Source organism: Dendrobates tinctorius, unplaced genomic scaffold, assembly GCF_039654945.1.
Source record: "Dendrobates tinctorius isolate UK_male_01 unplaced genomic scaffold, ASM3965494v1 ptg000150l, whole genome shotgun sequence".
NCBI classification, from domain to species: domain Eukaryota; kingdom Metazoa; phylum Chordata; class Amphibia; order Anura; family Dendrobatidae; genus Dendrobates; species Dendrobates tinctorius.
Window position 1 is genome coordinate 11,028,220 of NW_027361817.1, and position 16,548 is coordinate 11,044,767.

Here is a 16,548-nt window from a genome sequence, read left to right on the forward strand (position 1 = left end):
CTACAACCAATCACAGCACAGTCATTATTTTTCAACAGCTGAAGAAAAAAATAAAAGCTGCTCTATGATTGGTTGCACTAGGCAGCAAAGACAGTGGTTTAGGCAGTATGATATTTCTTCACCTATAACTTTAGCTGCCTGGCAGGACATACAGATTTACATGGAGGGTGTTGCTGGGTGGGAGGGATTGGATAGGTGATAATAGACTTCCTGTCTGAGCATTACCGCTTGGACTCTTTGTCCGACTGGAGATCACATGACCCAAATGAAATGTTGAAATGATCTGTATAGATGTAGTTCAAGTGGGATAAAATAAATTACAACAGTGATAATTTGGATGGAGTGTAAACAGTATGTCTGCAAGAAAAGGAGTTGGAGTACTTGAGTAACTTACTAGACAAAGGGGCAGACAAATCTGATGCTAATTTATTTGATATACATTATAGTAGCCCTGCAAGCTCAATGAGAAGAACTGAAAACCTGTATACAGATGTAACAAATATTACCTGGAACCAGTCAATTGTACAGCAATTAACAAGTGCTGGAAATTTTCGGAGACGGTTTCGGAATGCATCTCCAATAGGACTCATAGCAAGCACAATGTGAAGTTGATCTCGACAACGGTCAATAAACAAATTGAAAAGAGCCAAGGGGCTGCCATCAGTCTGCTTAGTCTTATCTCGCTGTCTGTCTATTTGTCGCATTCTTTCACATATTTCCTGTTTTTCGTCAGGTGCAAAAAGATTTGGAACCTCTCCTGCGTTGAGTAAATTGTTAATGTCTTCTAGGAAAGATTCCTTCTTAATCTGGGTATCGGTAAAGAGAAAGACACCTTGCATATCACCCTCTGTAGATCGTCGCAGAATTTGTTTCAAGTCCTCACGCCATTCTGAAGTACCGTAACTTTTTGAAATTTCAACTTGAAAGAGTCTCTGGTCAGCCATGTGAACAGCTAATCGAGTAACAGACTGGCGACCGCTGCCTCCAACACCCACAAGGAGGGCATGGCTACGAGGTTGTTTCAAAATGCGAGAGATTCGGCAGATGTGTTCAATTGCAAATCTGAACAAAACCAAATTCATTGGTTTTTTGCTAATGTTGTTGAATTCTTCTAAATGACTTTCTACAACTAAACGCAACTTGTCAACATCAGTTATTTCTTTATAGTTAGTGTCTTCCCTCTTAGGATCATGGAAATCACAAAACATTAAACTACGCAAGTCATCCTCCGCCACTTTGCCATCACCGTTGAAGTCAAGGTGTTGAAAAAGCAAATGAAAGTCTTCTCTCATGTGACTCTTCACAACCTCTTCAATATAGCCGACAAGCCAAGACTGATCTGCATTATCCACAAGGCGATCATAGTAAACTCGAAGAATCTGATTCAAAAGAAACATATACAAACATTTCATAGTACAGTAAATGTATGGACATTGCTGTTTTCTTACCTCATTTTAATCTTGTTTCAATAAGTAAATCATTTACTAACTGCAACTAACACATTACCCAAAAAGTCTATGTTTAAAGCCCCCGTTACACAGAACGATGTCCCAGCGATCCCACCAACGATCCGACATGATGGGATCGCTGGGACATCGTTAGGCTGATCGCTGCTGAGTTGTCACAGACAGCCCCAGCGATCAGGATCACTGACGCTGGACGATGGTTTCTAATATAAACATCGGGGATCCAGGAGCCGCCACTCCTGGATACCAGCTGTTTACCTCGGAAACCGGCGTACACGCTGGTTTCCAAGGTAAACATCGGGTACCTAAGAGCCGAGCGACTACTGGATTCCCGCTGGTTACCTTGGAAACCAGCATTTACGCCAGTTTCCAAGGTAAACATCGGGCATCTAAGAGCCGCGGCTCCTGGATACCCGATGTTTACATTAGAAACCAGCGTCCAGCGTCACTAATCGCTGGTCTCTCGCTGCCACACGCAGTGATGCGTGCTGGCCAGCGGGAGACCAGCGATCGAAAAACGGCCCAGGCCGATGCTGCACGATCAGCAATAACCGGCAGGGGGGCCCGTCGCTGATCCCCGTCACACACAGTGATCTTGCTGGCGAGATCGCTGTGGCATCACAAAATCAGCGATCTCGCTAGCGAGATCGCTGTGTGTGACGGGGCCTTAAGAAAGCATGTATATATAAAACACACAGATACTGCATGCATAGTGTGAACATAGCTTTGGTTCATCAGGCTGTGGCTTATAAGGATGTGTTCAAACATTGTAGATTCATTGTGGACAACGTTTATGGCAGAAATTTATTCTATATGTTTAAATGTGGTTGTTTGTGCAGCACATACATGGTATTTCTACAAATGTATAGAAAGGTAGATACAGTTAGGTCCATATATATTTGGACAGAGACAACATTTTTCTAATTTTGGTTGTAGACATTACCACAATGAATTTTAAACAAAACAATTCAGATGCAGTTGAAGTTTAGACTTTCAGCTTTCATTTGAGGGTATCCACATTAAAATTGGATGAAGGGTTTAGGAGTTTCAACTCCTTAACATGTGCCACCCTGTTTTTAAAGGGACCAAAAGTAATTGGAAAATTGACTCCAAGGCTATTTCATGGACATGTGTGGGCAATCCCTTCGTTATGTCATTCTCAATTAAGCAGATTAAAGGCCTGGAGTTGATTTGAGGTGTGGTGCTTGCATTTGGAAGGTTTTGCTGTGAAGGAAACATGCGGACAAAGGAGCTCTCCATGCAGGTAAAACAAGCCATCCTTAAGCTGCAAAAACAGAAAAAACCCATCCGCGAAATTGCTACAACATTAGGAGTAGCAAAATCTACAGTTTGGTACATCCTGAGAAAGAAAGAAAGCACTGGTGAACTCATCAATGCAAAAAGACCTGGGCGCCCATGGAAGACAACAGTGGTGGATGATCGCAGAATAATCTCTATGGTGAAGAGAAACCCCTTCACAACAGCCAACCAAGTGAACAACACTCTCCAGGAGGTAGACATATCAATATCCAAATCTACCATGAGAAGACTGCATGAAAGTAAATACAGAGGGTTCACTGCACAGTGCAAGCCACTCATAACCATCAAGAATCAAAAGGCTAGACTGGACTTTGCTAAAAACATCCAAAAAAGCCAGCACAGTTCTGGAAGAACACTCTTTGGATAGACGAAACCAAGATCAACCTCTACCTGAATGATGGAAAGAGAAAAGTATGGCGAAGGCATAGTACAGCTCATGATCCAAAGCATACTACATCATCTGTAAAACACGGCGGAGGCAGTGTGATGGCTTGGGCATGCATGGCTACCAGTGGCACTGGGTCACTAGTGTTTATTGATGATGTGACACAGGGCAGAAGCAGCCAAATGAATTCTGAGGTATTCAGAGCCACACTATGTGCTCAGATCCAGCCAAATGCAGCCAAACTGATTGGTCGTCGTTTCATACTACAGATGGACAATGACCCAAAACATAAAGCCAAAGCAACCCAGGGGTTTATTAAAGCAAAGAAGTGGAATATTCTTGAATGGACAAGTCAGTCACCTGATCTCAACCCAATTGAGCATGCATTTCACTTGTTAAAGACTAAACTTCAGACAGAAAGGCCTACAAACAAACAGCAACTGAAAATCACCGCAGTGAAGGCCTGGCAGAGCATCAAAAAGGAGGAAACACAGGGTCTGGTGATGTCCATGAGTTCAAGACTTCAGGCAGTCATTGCCAACAAAGGGTTTTCAACCAAGTACTAGAAATGAACATTTTATTTACAATTATTTAATCTGTCCAATTACTTTTGATCCCTTTAAAAACAGGGTGGCATATGTTAAGGAGCTGAAACTCCTAAACCCTTCATCCAATTTTAATGTGGATACCCTCAAATGAAAGCTTAAAGTGTGAACTTCAACTGCATCTGAATTGTTTTGTTTAAAATTCATTGTGGTAATGTCTAGAACCAAAATAAGAAAAATGTTGTCTCTGTCCAAATATATATGGACCTAACTGTAGAACAGCACTCCATACACATTCCTCCAATTGTTAAACTTTATATTTTCAGATCCAAGGAGAACAACAGATATGAAAAATACTGGCTTTTTATAATCTCACATTTCGTATCAAGGAATCTTCTTCAGAAATCATCTAAAGAACTTGAGAAGACTGTGGGGGTCTTGTTAAGAAGACATAAAAAGAGTGGTGTCCCATGTGTCTTGGACCTCATAGGCCTGTTTCACACTTGCTTTTTTTTGCAGCGCGTTTTTCCCGCAAAAAAACGCATTGAAAAACGCATACAAAAGCATACAACTGCTGCGTTTTTTTCAAGCATTTTTATGAGCATGCATGAAAAAAACGCAGCGTTTTTATGCGTTTGTAAGCGTTTTTAGTGCGTTTTTACCGCGTTTGCGGTTTTTTCCAACATTAGGTGGCCCCTCACACTAACCCAAACCATGACTTTACTAACCCTAACCCTGACCCTAACCCTAACCCTAACCCTGACCCTAACCCTAACCCTAACCCTTAACCAAACCATACTTAACCCTAACCCTGACCCTAACCCTTAACCAAACCATACTTAACCCTAACCCAAACCCTAACTAACCTTAACCCTAACCCTAACCCTGACCCTAACCCTAACCCTGACTCTAACCCTAACCCTTAACCAAACCATACTTAACCCTAACCCTGACCCTAACCCTTAACCAAACCATACTTAACCCTAACCCAAACCCTAACTAACCTTAACCCTAACCCTGACCCTAACCCTGACCCTAACCCTTAACCAAACCATACTTAACCCTAACCCTGACCCTAACCCTGACCCTAACCCTTAACCAAACCATACTTAACCCTAACCCTGACCCTAACCCTGACCCTAACCCTAACCCTGACCCTAACCCTAACCCTAACCCTAACCCTTAACCAAACCATACTTAACCCTAACCCTGACCCTAACCCTGACCCTAACCCTTAACCAAACCATACTTAACCCTAACCCTGACCCTAACCCTGACCCTAACCCTAACCCTGACCCTAACCCTAACCCTAACCCTTAACCAAACCATACTTAACCCTAACCCTGACCCTAACCCTTAACCAAACCATACTTAACCCTAACCCAAACCCTAACTAACCTTAACCCTAACCCTGACCCTAACCCTGACCCTAACCCTAACCCTAACCCTTAACCAAACCATACTTAACCCTAACCCTGACCCTAACCCTGACCCTAACCCTTAACCAAACCATACTTAACCCTAACCCTGACCCTAACCCTGACCCTAACCCTAACCCTAACCCTTAACCAAACCATACTTAACCCTAACCCTGACCCTAACCCTTAACCAAACCATACTTAACCCTAACCCAAACCCTAACTAACCTTAACCCTAACCCTAACCCTGACCCTAACCCTAACCCTGACCCTAACCCTAACCCTAACCCTTAACCAAACCATACTTAACCCTAACCCTGACCCTAACCCTTAACCAAACCATACTTAACCCTAACCCTAACCCTTAACCAAACCATACTTAACCCTGACCCTAACCCTGACCCTAACCCTTAACCAAACCATACTTAACCCTAACCCTGACCCTAACCCTTAACCAAACCATACTTAACCCTAACCCTGACCCTAACCCTGACCCTAACCCTAACCCTGACCCTAACCCTTAACCAAACCATACTTAACCCTAACCCTGACCCTAACCCTTAACCAAACCATACTTAACCTTAACCCTAACCCTGACCCTAACCCTGACCCTAACCCTTAACCAAACCATACTTAACCCTAACCCTGACCCTAACCCTAACCCTAACCCTGACCCTAACCCTTAACCAAACCATACTTAACCCTAACCCTGACCCTAACCCTAACCCTAACCCTGACCCTAACCCTAACCCTAAACCCCCTTAACTAACCCTAACTTTACCCAAACCCCTAAATTCCATTGTCTAAACTAATGGTAAAAAAAAAAAACGCATGTGCAAAAAAACGCATACATAAGCATGCCAATGCGCACATATGCTCACCATAGACTTATAATGAGTGTCTTGCTGTAAAAAAACGCATTGCGCCCGCATGCGTTTTTTTGAGGCAAATCGGACGCACAAAAAATACAACAAGTTGCATTTTGTGCGCCCGAGCGCATACCGCAAAAAAATGCATGCGCGGTAAAACGCGTACAAACGCATGTGTATGCGCACATAAGCGCATCCCATGCAAAGTATAGGAAAAAAAAACGCATGCGCTATTTAGCGCTAAATTACCGCGAAAAAAAACGCAAATGTGAAACCAGCCATAGCATGTGATTATGATGTCCTCCTTAGTCAGGGTGTCCTAGGACAGGATTAAAACCTAGCACTGGAGGTCCCGATTCCGTGTACCTGGCTAGCTATGTCTAGAGCCAGACGCTGTTTTCACTGTGAGTCAGTCAGCTGGGGAAGCAGAGCAGTCTGTGTGTTGTGTGAGTTCAACCCTGAAAATGTACCGTGCCTTCCCAGACAAGAGAGCTTTATTAGACACTAGCTGAAGAGCCCAGTGCTGCCCGGGCATAGTAACTAACTACGGTTATTTATAACAAATTATAATAATTATATCTATATACATAAAGGAGAGTGTAGATCCCCACCCACTCTGCACAGCCATCTTCACTATAATATCCCACATCATCCCGTCAGCCAGAGCCACCGGACTACTACCCCTAATATCCCACATCATCTCGTCAGCCAAAGCCACTGAACTACTAACCTTAATATCTCACATCATCCCGTCAACCAGAGCCACCGGACTACTACAACTAATATCCCACATCATCCTGTCAGGCTGTGTTCACATACAGCATTTTTTTTCGCGTTTTTCCCACGGATTTACCAAAAAATCAGCTCAAAAAACGCATAAAAGAAGCTTCCCATTCATTTTAATGCATTCTGCACTTTTTGTGCATATTGATGCGCTTTTTACCGCAAAAAAACGTTTCGCTGTAAAAAACGCAGCATGCTCATTAATTTCGTGGTAAATTCCACATTTCTAGCTATTTTCTATGTGTCTGGGGACGCGCGGAAAAATCGCTTCAAAAACGCGCAGAAAAAAAAGCGCGTTTTCTGGGAAGGAGACCTGTTTTTATGCAGAAATTTTCTTCATATATGGCGCCCCTGAGGCTCAGTCGCCACAGAGGTACTGCACCTTCTGCTAAGGTGTAGTGCCCCACCATCCTGGTAAGTTGGGGGCTCCTTTCCACACTCCAACACCTGCACCCACACACAGGATAGTTCAGCAAAGGACCAGATTGCAGCTCCATGCTTAGAGGGTAGCAGAGCACCTTTCGTGGGTCCTTGCTTCGTAACACGAGATGTGCTGGGAGGTGGGTAGAGTTTAGATTCATATAAAAGATTGGGAAGGTTTAGAATTAGAGGTCAGTCCCTTAGGGGTTCAGTCTGACAGAAGGTCGGCAGAGTAGGAAACCACTAAGTGAGGAGTGGGGATCCCTGGAAGAAGGGATGGAGGAAGGAGTGCTGCAGCTGCCTCAGTGACCTGAGCCAGCTGGCATGGGAAAGTAAGAAAGGTGGAGAGACGTAGACCTGTAACCTAAGCATCCATACGAAGGAGAGACAAGTACAGAACGAAGGAGTAGAGAACAGAGAGGAGGAGTGGGTTGGATAGGAACCCTGCCTATAGGTTCTCAGCGCAAGGCCGGGGCCCGGTCCCTGAGGTTGTATGGACACTTATGGTTCTGCAGAAGGCATTGGTGGAGTAGTTGGCTGTAAATGCACTACTCCCATCCAAGACTTGGGACACAACAACACAGATAGAGAGCCAGGATCCAGGAGAATCCCTGAGCAGGCTACAGCTGTCTGTCATACAAGTAGAGTTCTAGGAACATCTAGAAAGGAGGTATTCCAGGGTAACTAAATACTGGAGTGCTTCACACCACAAGGCGCATTGGAGGAGTCGTTCAGGAAAGGTACATGTTGGCGGAGTGTTGGAGAGGAGAGCCCTGACTTGCCCGGGAGGTTGATTGAGTCTCTACCCCGGAGGACATGACACGGAGGCAGCAGGCAGGCACCAGTGTGTACCACGAACTGTGAGTAAAGCTTTGAAACTGCAAGCTCTGGTGTCCTCCATTCATCCTTCGCTAACACCTTCAGCACCGCTACATCTGGGTACCAGCATCCACACCATCCTGCACCTATCCTCATCCACAGTGCCTACACTGCCCTGGGACTACAGCTCCACCTGTGGGGAGCTACACCATCTTTGCTGCATCACACCATCAGTCCCAGTGGATCTGCAAGCAGTGTTGGCTTAACATCTTACTTGCCAAACACCACGGGTGGCGTCACAAACTATTCCATTAACCACCAGAACCACCACCATTGATATTGGGCGCCCAGGGCCACGGACCGGGTCACCTCCACCGCTGTGACACATTCTCCCCCTGACACCGGCCCGGTACCGAGTACCCCACAGCCCTGGGAGGGTGACCCACATACGTGTGCACATAGCCTCAGCCAAAGCTACCGGACTACTCCCCCTAATATCCCACATCATTCCGTCAGCCAGAGCCACTGGACTACTACCCCTAATATCACACAAATCATCTCATCAGTCAGAGCCACCGGACTACTACCCGTAATATCCCACATCATCCCGTCAGCCTGGGGTCAGAACCAGAGCGCTGAGTGGAAATGTCCTAACTTCCATACAGGGGATCCCTTTAAGAGAGGCCTGGGGACAGAACCAGAGCGCTGAGTGGATTTGTCCTGACTTCCATACCAATGATCCCTTTAATAAAAGCCTGGGGTGAGAATCAGAGTGCAGAGTGGATTTGCCCTCACTTCCATACCGAGGATCCCTTTAAGAAAGGCCTGGGGTCAGTACCAAAGTGCAGAGTGGATTTGTCCTAACTTCCATACCAATGATCCCTTTAAGAGACCCTGGGGTCAGAACCACAGAGCTGAGTGGAACTGTCCTAACTTCCATACCAGGGATCCCTTTAAGAGAGGCCTGGGGTCAAAACCAAAGCCCTGGATGGATTTGCTCTGACTTCCATACCAATGATCCCTTTAAGAGGGAAGATGTGCCTACAGGATGGAGGATGTGTAATGGGGATATGGGCAGGGAGGGGGGGATTCATTTCTGTCATGTGCTCTCTGCTCCTTTCAGGGGGGCAGACAATGGCTGGGAGCTTATGTTCCTGAAGATGCTAGAATTCTTCCATGTCAGTGTCTGCTGAGGTGTTGTCAAGTGGGAAAACTTGCTCATAGTACCCAATCACAGCTCAGCTACTTTTACCCAGCTCTGGTGAAATGAGAGATGCTTAGTGATTGGTTTCAAGGAAAACTGTTGGTCATAGCAACCAATCAAAGCTCAGCTTCTTTTGAACAGCTCTGGTAAAATGAAAGATGCTTCGTGATTGTTTGGTGATACACACATACATACATTCAGTTTTATATATATATAGATTTTAGGCTAAAGTAAAGCTTTGACATTTTGATTTTCTTATCCTTGAGAAAGTGTTTTCATTTGTAGTGTAGAGAAATGCAACAAACCTTCCCTTCTTTGCACCAAAACCTGTGCCTGTGCTAAGTAGGTGCTTAATGCCGAGCTTGAATCCCTACAAGTCCAAGACTCAAAGGAGAGAACTCTTTTTACCTCTTCTAACCAAAACCCATTCAATCTTGGGAACTACTTTAGAACATGCCTGATTAAGGATCTTTGACCTGAAACACTGATAACAAGAAATAAGTTTCTTTCACAAGCAATGTTTTCTTTGGATCTAGATATATAAAGCTTACCTTTTGGAAGCTTACGTGTATATGGAGTGCTGTTCCATCTACTTTTGCATATACTGGTATCTGGAGAAGTAATCGATTCTACTTGAACATGCATCCATATTGTCCATGTATCGTTGTTCTGCCTGATACCGAATTGTTTGGTATTTTTACATCTGCCATAACAAATGTGCCATTTGTGTCTACTAAAACACATCCCTGAAATCTGCTATTGAAAATCAACATTCAGAACAGAGAGCTAATCTAGAATACTTAATCTATCCATGTATTACATTTATATGACCACCATGTAATACAGAACAGACATCTGGCCAAAGATTCCCATCTATTATAAAAAATCAGATGTTGCCAGGAGAGGTGAATAACTATGAACTGTCTGAAAAGTTTTAGGAACCTGTTCATATTTTGTCGAGCCAAAGCCAAAAGTAGATCCAAAAATACAAAAAAAACTAAAAGAATGAGTTGTCTGTTTGAGAAAACGTTTGTACCTCATGAACCCATAGGCGCTTAATTAGCAAAGGTGAATCTGATGTCTCTGGACGTGATAAACAGATGCCTTGAATTACACGAGAGAAATCACGTAGATTGAAGAGGTAGTGAGATTTTGTTGGGGTTGGCAATAGATTCTTCATTGCTTCTTTGTACACGGCCATGGTGCTGTGTATTATTTGTGGTGTTAACACTGTATATTCACTTGGAAAGTTATACCTAACGTAGAGACAAAGAAAGACATACATTTATGAGTAATGCATAAAGCAATTTGTTTCAGTGAATTTATGTAAATAGAACACAATTTAATTTTGTATTTTTGCTACTTGCAAAATTTTTGAAGAAAAGGCGGACAGTTAACAATATTTATATTATGGCCCTAATTCATCGAAGTGTTTTTGGCTTTTTCAAGCCTGTTTCGCCCAGCTCTGCCAAAATAGGTGGAGCTATGGTGGGATAGGGGTGAGAAACCACAGTTCATCTAAATCATGACAAGTAGTGGAGTGCATAACGCCAGAAATCCTACTTCAGTCACTGACTGATCAGTGGCAAGCCACATGGAGGCGCACTCCACTTGTCAGATTAATGAATCAGGTGCCCCTGATTCCACCACACCTCTTAATCAAGACTGGCGTGAACAACACTGGTCTTGACAGGGCCTTTGTATCTGTAAGTTCACGGCATGCTAATTGAGTGCTTGAAATGGTGTTCAAAAGAACATCTGTCCACATGCTCATTTAGGTGTAAAATAACAAAATGAGATTCACTGTTGTCTCTGTTGTTTGGTTGCAGCGGTCATGTCACATCCACAGCTCAGCAACTCTGCCAACATAGAAGGCACGAGCCACTGAGCTGCAGCGCTGTTGAGGAATGGTCAGGTTTTTTTTAAAAGGTATAATCCCATCTTGATACGCTGTCTCTAAGATATCAACTAAATTTTGCTGAAATTGTGTTAAAGGGTTATATTGCAATTTTTTATAACAGCCACCATTGTTCAATATTTTAGCTGCCTGCCTCTCATACATGGAATTCGGCCATATAACGGTGTTACCGCCTTTATCGGCCTGTTTTATGACCACATCATCCCACGATTGTAATTCCTTCAAAGCCCTATTCTCATCACTATTTAAATTAGACACCCAATTGGGAACCAGTGGCAACGACTCAACCTCTTTTGTGACTATTTTAGTAAAAATCTCAACTGCCGAACAAGTACTTAAATTTGGGAACTTATTACTTTTTCCAATCAAGTGGGTTGGAAACTTACCATCCTCACTAACTTCATTCTCCTCCATAAGTTCCTCCAAATTTCTCAAGACTTCTCTTTCCATCTCAGTTGGAAACCTTACATCCATATCCTTCCTATAATGCAGCTTTTGCAATATAATTTTACGTGCAAATAAGTGGAGATCTTTCACTACTTGAAATTTGTCTAAATGTGAGGAAGGAGAAAAAGTCAAACCCTTTTCTAACAAATTTATTTGAATCTCACTCAAAACATGTGTAGACAAATTAATCACCTTTGTTTTAGCAGCAATTCGTCTATTCATCCTCTTATTGGAAAAAATCTCTGGATATTTCCTATTATCACGATTTTCCCTATTACTTGTCCTTGTATGGACCCGGTATTCATGATTACTCTCTGCTTCACTACAGGAAGTGCTGCTTTCAGCATAGGAAGGTTGATCTCGTTCTATATCGTGTGATTTATTCATGGCTAACATCTTTCGTTTCTTCGGTAACTGCCATTTAAAAATCTTTTCAGTCTCAAAATCCGTTGAATCTCTTACAAATTTCTTTACTTTTAATTCGCTGATGTCTTTTTCCCATTTATCAATATCCTGCTCAATGGATTTGATGAAATTTTCCATTTTATCTGTCACCAATTGTTTTTTTAAAATCTTATGAAGTTCATCAATCTCCACATCTAGGGCGTTCATACTAGCCGTGTTCTTATCAATAATAATCTTGATGAACTCCAAAGAACATGAAATTGCAGCCTTCTTCCATCTCTGAATGAGATCAGAATCTTCCAATTCAAAAGATGGATATACCTGCACTCTTAAACCTCTGGGAACAATGTTTAAAGCCAAATAATTTTCCAAAGTGGTCCTGTTCCACCATAATTTAGTTTTTTTATGTATAGCATTTCTATATTGTAAAGAAAGGTCCCTATTTTCCACCGTAAAATCCAGTAATCCAAAAGAAATTCCTTGCTTGAATAAATCTGAAGCTTTGGATCGCCAAGTAGTTTCCCTGGCTTTCAGATCCATTTTAGTGTAAACGGACAATCTGTTAAAAAACAGAGTAGCAATTTTATACATAACAAATTAGTCCAAAAATAATAGCCACCTCAATACAGCATATTATATCTCAATTTCTGCCACAAATTTGTGCAGACATAACAAAGGCAAATAGGCAAAAATAGATGAATCAATAAAACCAATCATTTATTAATAAATTTCATAAAATTCTTTTTTACAAGGAAATTTCTAAAAAAAAGGGAGTACAAATGTAATGATAGATGCTCACAGAATTAAGCTTTATGCAACATAATCACAGAATGTTTTTTCCTTTTCTTTTTTAATTTTTTTACATACAAATTATCTCCAAATAGTGTTTATTACTTAAGCATAAATTCATAAGCTATATTTATATAAACTTCTGTCTAAATATTTTTAGGAAAAGGCCCAATAGTTCTAAAAGCAGAAGAAACACATCTTTGATTAAATAGTGTGAAATACACACTGCTGAAGGTAAATAACAATTGGGTTTAGCTCCCTATACTCTGTGTATACCATGGTAATCAAAGACAAGGCTAACTAATCCTTAATGGAGTAATCACAATGCATAAATGCTCAGATAGTAGCGACTTTTGTTCTCAATGTTTCTCTGATTAATTACAAATAATTATAAAAACAAATATGCATAAGCTTACTTGATTGTGTAAATATGTATCTCATTGTTGTAACAAAGGAACAACCTAACTGTGTGTGCGGCAAAGAAAATTTCTCCTTAATGTGAATATATCCAATGCCTAGTGCAGAGAACTACAGGTTAATCATGTGTCCTGCTTAATATGCCAGCTATACTGATTCAATTTGAAATAAGCTATTCCTGCATGATGTAACAATGCAATCCTGTTTGCAATTTACAACAACTTACATGTGTAAAACTTCTGTGGCTCTCTCATACACGTGTCTGGTTACCCCGACAGCGCCGTTTCGCCATACTGGCTTCCTCAATAGGGGGCGTATACGAAATGGCGCTGTCGGGGTAACCAGACACGTGTATGAGAGAGCCACAGAAGTTTTACACATGTAAGTTGTTGTAAATTGCAAACAGGATTGCATTGTTACATCATGCAGGAATAGCTTATTTCAAATTGAATCAGTATAGCTGGCATATTAAGCAGGACACATGATTAACCTGTAGTTCTCTGCACTAGGCATTGGATATATTCACATTAAGGAGAAATTTTCTTTGCCGCACACACAGTTAGGTTGTTCCTTTGTTACAACAATGAGATACATATTTACACAATCAAGTAAGCTTATGCATATTTGTTTTTATAATTATTTGTAATTAATCAGAGAAACATTGAGAACAAAAGTCGCTACTATCTGAGCATTTATGCATTGTGATTACTCCATTAAGGATTAGTTAGCCTTGTCTTTGATTACCATGGTATACACAGAGTATAGGGAGCTAAACCCAATTGTTATTTACCTTCAGCAGTGTGTATTTCACACTATTTAATCAAAGATGTGTTTCTTCTGCTTTTAGAACTATTGGGCCTTTTCCTAAAAATATTTAGACAGAAGTTTATATAAATATAGCTTATGAATTTATGCTTAAGTAATAAACACTATTTGGAGATAATTTGTATGTAAAAAAATTAAAAAAGAAAAGGAAAAAACATTCTGTGATTATGTTGCATAAAGCTTAATTCTGTGAGCATCTATCATTACATTTGTACTCCCTTTTTTTTAGAAATTTCCTTGTAAAAAAGAATTTTATGAAATTTATTAATAAATGATTGGTTTTATTGATTCATCTATTTTTGCCTATTTGCCTTTGTTATGTCTGCACAAATTTGTGGCAGAAATTGAGATATAATATGCTGTATTGAGGTGGCTATTATTTTTGGACTAATTTGTTATGTATAAAATTGCTACTCTGTTTTTTAACAGATTGTCCGTTTACACTAAAATGGATCTGAAAGCCAGGGAAACTACTTGGCGATCCAAAGCTTCAGATTTATTCAAGCAAGGAATTTCTTTTGGATTACTGGATTTTACGGTGGAAAATAGGGACCTTTCTTTACAATATAGAAATGCTATACATAAAAAAACTAAATTATGGTGGAACAGGACCACTTTGGAAAATTATTTGGCTTTAAACATTGTTCCCAGAGGTTTAAGAGTGCAGGTATATCCATCTTTTGAATTGGAAGATTCTGATCTCATTCAGAGATGGAAGAAGGCTGCAATTTCATGTTCTTTGGAGTTCATCAAGATTATTATTGATAAGAACACGGCTAGTATGAACGCCCTAGATGTGGAGATTGATGAACTTCATAAGATTTTAAAAAAACAATTGGTGACAGATAAAATGGAAAATTTCATCAAATCCATTGAGCAGGATATTGATAAATGGGAAAAAGATATCAGCGAATTAAAAGTAAAGAAATTTGTAAGAGATTCAACGGATTTTGAGACTGAAAAGATTTTTAAATGGCAGTTACCGAAGAAACGAAAGATGTTAGCCATGAATAAATCACACGATATAGAACGAGATCAACCTTCCTATGCTGAAAGCAGCACTTCCTGTAGTGAAGCAGAGAGTAATCATGAATACCGGGTCCATACAAGGACAAGTAATAGGGAAAATCGTGATAATAGGAAATATCCGGAGATTTTTTCCAATAAGAGGATGAATAGACGAATTGCTGCTAAAACAAAGGTGATTAATTTGTCTACACATGTTTTGAGTGAGATTCAAATAAATTTGTTAGAAAAGGGTTTGACTTTTTCTCCTTCCTCACATTTAGACAAATTTCAAGTAGTGAAAGATCTCCACTTATTTGCACGTAAAATTATATTGCAAAAGCTGCATTATAGGAAGGATATGGATGTAAGGTTTCCAACTGAGATGGAAAGAGAAGCCTTGAGAAATTTGGAGGAACTTATGGAGGAGAATGAAGTTAGTGAGGATGGTAAGTTTCCAACCCACTTGATTGGAAAAAGTAATGTTCCCAAATTTAAGTACTTGTTCGGCAGTTGAGATTTTTACTAAAATAGTCACAAAAGAGGTTGAGTCGTTGCCACTGGTTCCCAATTGGGTGTCTAATTTAAATAGTGATGAGAATAGGGCTTTGAAGGAATTACAATCGTGGGATGATGTGGTCATAAAACAGGCCGATAAAGGCGGTAACACCGTTATATGGCCGAATTCCATGTATGAGAGGCAGGCAGCTAAAATATTGAACAATGGTAGCTGTTATAAAAAATTGCAATATAACCCTTTAACACAATTTCAGCAAAATTTAGTTGATATTTTTTTAAAAGGTAACCGAGTCTGCGGGCATACGTTTTTGGAAAAGGGACATGTTTATAGGGGTTTTTCAAACTAAAGCAAATTTTCGGCAAGCGCTGTAGCATGCCAAGTGCTAACAAGGTGTAAAATATGCAATGTCAGGATTCAGCTTTGCTTGTCAGTCCAAGTGGTCGCCATGTTCTCGCTCATGTATGATTTGCATATTTAAGGTCACATGCCCACTACTTCTTTCAATGTTCATTGAAAACTACACCCCCTGCTTCATTGAGAGAAGTAGAAAGAGAAGCTATATATCACATAATAGTAAGTGTGCAAATCACATAAGGGCAGTCACATGGCGATTACTTGATCTGATATGCAAAGCCAAATCCTGAGACTGTTCTTATATTACACACAGTCAGGATTGTGATGCCACAGGGCTTGCAAAAATTTGCACTGGCATGGAAAACCCCATTATTTATATCTGGTATATATATTAAACAGAGGTTATATATTTCATGTGAACAAAGGCTTAAAGAGATTTTCCAACACTTTTTTTATTGCATAAACTTAGAGGTATGTAAAATAAGAAACTCAGCTATATTCACTTACTTTCTGAATCCCTTCTCTCTCTTACAGACATAAGTTCCCTACATAAAGCAGATGCCGCTGCCGCTTTATATAACGCCAAAATAGCTGCAGCTTCCGAATCGGTCACCCCTCTCACACATACCAAAGCTTGCA

General features: G+C 40.9%; 1 protein-coding gene across 1 annotated transcript in view; it reads right to left on the reverse strand.

Annotated features, from left to right (window-relative positions):
* Window positions 1–16,548, reverse strand: part of DNAH7 (dynein axonemal heavy chain 7) — a 529,416-nt gene that overhangs the window by 188,868 nt on the left and 324,000 nt on the right. Inside the window, exons 39-40 of the mRNA XM_073546702.1 lie at window positions 10,266–10,485; window positions 507–1,379 (exon numbers count right to left, since the gene is read on the reverse strand). Coding sequence (XP_073402803.1) covers window positions 507–1,379; window positions 10,266–10,485 — 1,093 coding nt within the window. The remainder of the gene's footprint in view (window positions 1–506; window positions 1,380–10,265; window positions 10,486–16,548) is intronic.